The following is a 6,709-nucleotide window of genomic DNA, read 5'->3' as shown; positions in this document are numbered from 1 at the left end:
GGCCCCCCCCTCCTCCCCGGGGGCCCCCCGCTCCTCCGCGGGGCCCCCCCGCTCCTCCGCGGGGCCCCCCGGGGTCCCCGGGGGCCCCCCGGGGGCCCCCGAGGGCCCCGGGGAGTCCGGGGGGGCCCCGAACTGCTCCGCCTCGAGGAAGGCCTCCTCGGCCACTGCGCAGAAGTGGCGGAGACGCTGGAGATGCGAGAGGGCCCTCACGGGCCTCTTCTCGCGAGCCAAGGAGGCCCTCAGAAGGTCCGCCTCGGCGCGGGCCTCGTGGGCCCTCCGGAGGGCCCCCGCGAGCTGCAGCAAGTGGGGGCCCCCGCATGCAGCCATGTAGTCCAAGTCCACGAGGGCCTGGTCGAGCTGCAGCAGCAGCGCAGCAGCTTCGAGGCGGAAGCTGGCCAGCTGCGCGGGCGCAGCCACTTCGGCCCAGCGAGCGGCCTGCTGGTGGCTTTGCTGCACTCGGGCGAAGACAGCCTCAGCAGAAGCAGCACGGCGAGCCAGCGCATGCAGTGCTGCTGCTGCTGCTGCTGCTGCTGCTGGCAGCCCCTCCGTCAGCTGCTCCGCCGCCTGCAGCAAAGACCCCAGCATGCTGTAGTCCCACTTGGCCGCGCGGGCCAGCTGCTCCGTCAGCGCCAGCTCCACCCGCAGCGGCTCCGTTGCTGCTGCTGCTGCTAGTGCAGCAGCAGCAGAAGCTTTGAAGTCTATGCTGTGACTCAGAAAGCCAGCTTCCCGCTGCACGAACCGCAGCCGCTCCAGCGTCCGCTGCTGCAGCTCCACCACCAGCTCCTGCAGCTCCCCCACGAACGCGCCCTCGCTGCTGCTGCTGCGCTGCTGCTGCTGCTGCTGCTGCTGCAGCGCCTCCAGCCGCGCCACCAGCGTGTCTGCTGCTGCGCAGTCGCTCTTGTCCCCCATCACCGCCTGCAAGCTGCCCACTGCCTCCAGCAGCGCCTCGTAGTCTTCTTCTGCGGCGCTGCTGCTGCTCGCCGCGCCCTCGCCGCTGCTGCTGCTCGCGCCGCTGATTCCGCTGCTGCTGCTGCTCCCGCTGCTGCTGCTGCTGCTGCTGCTCCCAGGCCCGAAACCCCCACGCCCTGCCAACACGCCCCCGCCCCGCACCCCCGCCAGCAGCCCCGCAGCCACCAGCAGCGCCAACAGAGAAACCCCCAGCTTGCTGCGGCCCCTCCGAGGCAGGGCCCCCAAGTTGGGCAGCGAGGGGGCCTCCTCGGGGGCCCCAGGCTCTGCTGCTGCTCCTGCTGCTGCTGCTGCTGCTGCTGCTGTCGGGGACGCGGCACTGAAGGAAACTGAGGGCGGGAAGCTCTGCTCGTAAGAACTCAACACGTCCGAGTTGTAACTCGTCAGCGTGTCTGCTGCTGCTGGCCAGCGCGGCTCGGGCTCCTTGTTCGCCGTGCTGCTGGCCGCGGCGGGGCAGCCGCAGCGCAGCAGCAGCAGCTGCTGCAGCAGCAGCAGCAGGGAAAGCCCCAACGGCGAGAAGCGAAAAGAAGCTGCGGAGACGCGCATTGGGCTCCTAAAAATGCCGGAGTGCAGCTTCAGCGACGCGCGAAGGCAGCCAAGAGGGGGAGGAAGCAAAGTTGAAACTGGCCAGATCTGCCCATGGCGCGTCCCATGCCGCGATCCGCTGACGCCAACATGTACAGTTTTCAATTCTACTTTAATTAAAAAGAAAAAGCCGAAGAAGCAGACGAACTCGCGGCGACCAAAGTGCCAAGTTGCACAGCCGGATCGAGTGGGTCGCCCGGCTCCTCGGGAGGCCGCGGAACCGAACTATTCTCGGGCTCTCGGCGCTGTTCCGCCGATTGCAATTGCTAGAAATTGCAGAAAGTCCCAAATGCTAAAAGAAAGAAGAAAGTCCTCGAGGCCCGCAGCCCCCAACCCCGCCCGTCGATGCGTTCAGGGCTCGCTCGCGTCGCTGGTTGCTTCCGGATTCTGCTTTTCCCGCCACAACCGGCCCATTAAAAGTGGAAAGCTCCGGTGGAAACTCTTTTTAAATCAAAGTTCCACGCTGTAATGCCTTTTTCCTCGAAGAATCCTCGAGAAAAAGACGAGAAACCTGCAAACGGACGCGCGTACTCTCACCCCCGTCCGTTCAACTCCGCGCTGCGAGCACAAGAAGGCTTGCAGGTCCTCCGAGAAGTGACCACTGGTCACTTTGTGTTTTAAAACAACTCTTTTGCTCTCCTCGCCCTCCTAAGTGGTCTATTTCCCCGCTTTCCTCTTCGGCGTGGCCTCCACGCAACGGCCGACAGCAGCCGCAGCGCCGCCCTCGGGTGTCTGCGCACCTCCTGCTGCACCCCTGCAAAGAAAACGCACTTAAGAGAAGCAAAACTGCAGCTTCCGTTCAACTTTAGTTGTTTTGCTGCAGCAGCTGGGTGTCTGCTGCTAGCTCTGCTCGCGCTGCTGCTGCTGCCACCCCGCAGCAGCAGCCGCCAGCACTTAGCAGCTTCTAGTTCATTCTGCCTCGCCAGCCCACAAACAACTTAGTTGATCTTCTAAAACTGGCTTCTTGAGGAATTCGCAGCAAGTTGCAAACAGCAGCTTTATTACAAGCTGCGAGCCGGCGCAGCAGTGAGAACCACGCAGACAAGTGCTGCCCGTCCTAGGGTTTAGGGTTTAGGGTTTGGGTCTTGCAGCTGCCCCACGGGGTATTTCACAGCTCCAGAGCTACAGGGCCTTATAAATGGGGCAGAAGGCTGCGGAGTCTTATCAGTTGGAGTCACTCGTTGGGTTTTTTAAAGTTCAACTTCAATTGATTAGTTTCAATTGAATTTCTTCTTCAAAAAAGATTCCACTGTGTCTTCGGAAATGAAAACCCTTTCTCCACAGCCCGTGGATCAGAAGGGGACGCAGGCAAGGTCCTCCTGCTCCTCTAGGGTTTAGGGTTTAGGGTTTAGGGTTTGGGGTCTTTAAGCGCCTCTGGCTGCCCCCCGCGGCACTGTACAGGCTTAAGAATTGAACAAAGGTGCAGCAATAAATCTGTAACAATAAAGGCTCAATAACATATTAAATTGAAATGCAATAATAAAGATTTAGTAATAATGAGAATAAATAATAAAAGATAAATCTAAAAGTAAATTGAAAATAAATATTTCGCAATTAACCCAAAAGAGGCCGCGCTGGCTGAGTCTGCTTCGTCTGCTGCTCACTAAGAGCTGCGAGCCCCAAAGCTGCACAAAAAGCGAAGCAGCAGCAGCAGCAGCAGTGGCAGCAGCAGCAGCAGCAGCAGTGGCAGCAGCAGCAGTGGCAGCAGCAGCAGCAGCAGCAAGTAGCAGCGGCAGCAGCGCCGGAAGTGGCAGTGATTTGCAAAAGAAGATAAAATTTTAAAAAAGAGATAAAGGAAGACAAGACAAAAGGAGAGAGAGATGGAGAGAAACTAAGACAGAAGCAGCAGCAGCAGCAGCAGCAGCAGCAGCAGCAGCAGCAGCAGCAGCAGCAGCGCAGCAGCAAAAGCTTTACCTCCCAAAATCCAAAGACCCAAACGCCTCCGCTCTCTTATAAACCTGGGCACGCAGCAGCAGCAAACCAGCAGCAGCATATTGGCCGTGAAAGCTGCTGCTGCAGCAGCCGCAGCAGCAGCAGCAGCAGCAGCAGCAGATTTGTCTCTTTCAAACACACGGCCAGCTCTTGTATACGCACATATATGCAACATGGGCCCATGACGCACTAACCGCAGCAGCAGCAGCAGCAGCATCAGCAGCAGCAGCAGCAGCATCAGCAGCAGCAGCAGCAGCAGCAGCAGCAGATTACCACAAAGGGACGCAGCCCTTGTTTGAGAGCAGCAAATCGACCCCCAGCAGTCCCAAGACAGAAGCAGCAGCAAGATATAATCCGCTGAGGGGTTCTTCATGCACAAGACCTGGAGACAAAGGAGACAGTTGCGGCGGCTTGCCCGAGGGTTTAGGGTTTAGGGTTTAGGGTTTAGGGTTTAGGGTTTGCGGACCACATATCAGCACTGAATGGACCACGTAGAACAAAGACAGCCCCAGGCGCCCCACGTTGTAAAAGCCCCGGTGCTGCCGCTGCAGACAAACCCCAAACAACCAAACCCTAAACCCTAAACCCTAAACCCTAAACCCTAAACCCTAAACCCTAAACCCTAGCTAATAGGTCTACTCAGGAAAAGGGGCGTGTCCGGCAGCAACAGGCTGAGCGCTAGGGTCGAGGGATCAAGAACTAGGGTTTAGGGTCCAGACTTTGTTAACTAGGGTTTAGGGTTTAGGGTTTGGGGCTTGGAAATTAGGGTTTAGGGTTTCAAGCTACCTTTGGAGGAAACCCTAACTCTGCGAGCTGCAGGCCAACATGAACGGCTGCCTGAAAGGAACACACCCTCAAATCCATAAACCCTAAACCCTAAACCCTAAACCCTCAGTCGGTCCCCAAGGGCCAGCAGATACTCCAGATGTCCCTAGGACCCCTGTGGGGCCCCACATGTGCCCTAGGGGGCCCCCTCAGGGGCCCCCCGGGGGGCCCCTGGGGGGGCCCCCAGGGTACTCGCGTGGGGCCCCCCAGGGGGCCCCCTAAAAGCGCTTAGGGACCCCACAGGGCCCTTAGGGGCCCCTGAGGGTCCCGGGAGTCCCCAGAGCTGCTTCTGAGGCCCTTGAAGGCCTCTTTTAGGGGCCCCTAGGGGCCCCTCTGGGGGGCCCCTGGGGGCCCTCAAGAGGGGCCCCCAGAGGCCCCTGGGGGCCCCCAAAAGGGCCTCACATTTGCTGTAAGAAGAGTCGCCGCGTAGGCAATGAGGGCTGAGAGAAGGTCTCTTGCTGCAGCGGGGAGGCCGAGAGCTGCAGCAATTCAGAAAAACAGAATTAAAAAAATTCAAAAAGTCCCTTAAAATGGATCTTTTCCGGAGGAGATTAGTGGGGAAAAACCGGCAAAGAAGCCGCTAAAAAGGGGGCCCCTAAGGGCCCCAAAAAGCCCCAATTGAGCGCATGCAGACAACTCGAAAGAGGGCTTCGCGCGGCTGCGAGTTTGGACTTTTTTGGGTTTTACACCTGCAGAGTTTGGAGACTTTTGGAGCTCCAAAAGTCCATTTTCGAGACTCTTTGGCAAAAAACAATTAAAAGATTATTTAATTAAAGGCTCCGAAGCAAAAAAGTCGCGTTTTGGCGAAAACGCGGATGCATGCATGCATGCAGTTCAGGTGTACGTACACCTGAGAGTTGCGAGGCGCTGAGGTGTACGTACACCTAAGCGCGCGCGCCGCTGCGCCGCGAATGCAAAAGTGCATTTACTTTTATTTTTTGGAATTAAAATAAAAAATAAACACAAAGAGGCAAAAAGAGGAATTAAAAATGCCAAAAAACTCAAAAAGTGCAACAAATTGCAAAATTGCATTTGAAAAGTCCAAAATTCAATTTATTTCTTTTTCGAAATTTAAACCTTTTAACCTCCAGCTACGCGGCACAAGAACCAGCAGCGGCTCCCCCAGGCCCGCAGCCGCAGGGTTTAGGGTTTAGGGTTTAGGGTTTAGGGTTTAGGGTTTAGGGTTTGGCAGTGCTTACGCGGCAGCAAATGAACTCCCACGGCCATCACCCCCAAAGGAGCTGCTGCCAAAATTCTCAAAAACAAAATTTGCGGCTGAGGGGCCAGCAGCCTGCGGGCCCACAGCGGGAGGAACTCTGCTGCAGCAGAGCTGCTGCTGCTGCTGCTGCTGCTGCTGCTGCTGCTGCTGCTGCTGCTGCTGGGGGCGGCGGCAGGCGGCCCTACAAAGTCAGGTGGGTAGGAAATGCAGTCAGGCAGAGGGAAGAAGACTTCCTCTGCTGCTGCTGTCTGCTGCTGTTCCAGCCGCCGCTGGTGCTGCTGCTGCTGCAGCTGCTGCTGCTGCTGCTGCTGCTGCTGCTGCTGCTGCTGCTTCCTGGAGTGTGCTGCTGCATGGAAGCGAGAAGGCAGCGGCGTCAGCAGCCACGTGCCTGCGGAGACCCCAGGGGGCCCCCAACGCTGCAGCAGCTGGTGGGGGCCCCCCTGGGGGCCCCCGGCTAGCGGAGGGTACAGAGCGCCCCACAAAGCACTACTTTTGCTGCTGATGCTGCCGCTGCTGCTGCTGGAGGCTGCAGCGGCTGTGTGTAGGGGCAAATGGGAGCGCAGTGAGCGGCTGCAGCAGCAGCAGCAGCACCGCGGCGCGCTGCTGCTGCTGCTGCTGCTGCTGCTGCGGGGCCGCAGCAGCAGCGCGGGGCCCTCAAAGTGGCGAGCAGCAGCTCTTACGGCTGCTGTCGCTGCGCGCATTTCGGAAGTCTCTGCTGCGGCAGCAGCAGCAGCAGCAGCTGCTGCTGCTGCTGCAGTTCAGGTGTGTGAACTCTGCTGCGTGCAGCAGGGGGCCCCTCAGACCCCAACAAAGGCCTTCTTTGCATGCAGGGGGGCCCCCAGGCAGCTGGGTCTCGCTGGCTAGCTGCGGGGGCCCCGGGGCCCCCACGAAGAGTTGTGTGAGAGGGGAAAAGGCAGCAGCAAACGTTACGACAGAGCTGCAGCAGCAGCAGCAGCAGCAGCAGCAGCAGCAGCAGCAAAGACAGCAGCACGCTGCTGAAGTTTTCGAAATAGGGCTTGCGGGGCCCCGAGAGGCCTCGGGAGGAGGAGGAGGAGGCGTGTGAGCGGGGTCGCGCAGCAGCAGCAGCTGCTGCTGCTGCTGCTGCTGCTGCTCTTCTTGCTGCTGCTGCTGCTGCATCATTTGGCACTTGTTTTGTTTGTTTTTTCTTCATTGTTTTTTTAA

General features: G+C 58.9%; 2 protein-coding genes across 2 annotated transcripts; both read right to left on the bottom strand.

Annotated features, from left to right (window-relative positions):
* On the bottom strand, window positions 1-1,512 carry ENH_00055770 (hypothetical protein, conserved; the record flags this gene model as incomplete). Its single annotated transcript, XM_013581615.1, has 1 exon — window positions 1-1,512. A coding segment is annotated over one exon (1,512 nt), but the record flags the coding sequence as incomplete, so codon positions are not given.
* Window positions 1,513-4,260: 2,748 nt separating this feature from the next.
* Window positions 4,261-6,228, bottom strand: ENH_00055760 (hypothetical protein, conserved; the record flags this gene model as incomplete). The annotated part of the gene is made up of 3 exons (XM_013581614.1): window positions 4,261-4,320; window positions 4,711-4,787; window positions 5,508-6,228. The coding sequence occupies 3 exons, from the start codon at window positions 6,226-6,228 to the stop codon at window positions 4,261-4,263; spliced, it is 858 nt and encodes a 285-aa protein (XP_013437068.1).
* Between the last annotated feature and the right edge of the window lie 481 nt (window positions 6,229-6,709).

The sequence above is a fragment of the Eimeria necatrix genome, genomic scaffold (assembly GCF_000499385.1).
Source record: "Eimeria necatrix Houghton genomic scaffold, Enh_scaff459, whole genome shotgun sequence".
NCBI classification, from domain to species: Eukaryota; Apicomplexa; class Conoidasida; order Eucoccidiorida; family Eimeriidae; genus Eimeria; species Eimeria necatrix.
This window is presented reverse-complemented; position numbering and strand designations above follow the sequence as displayed.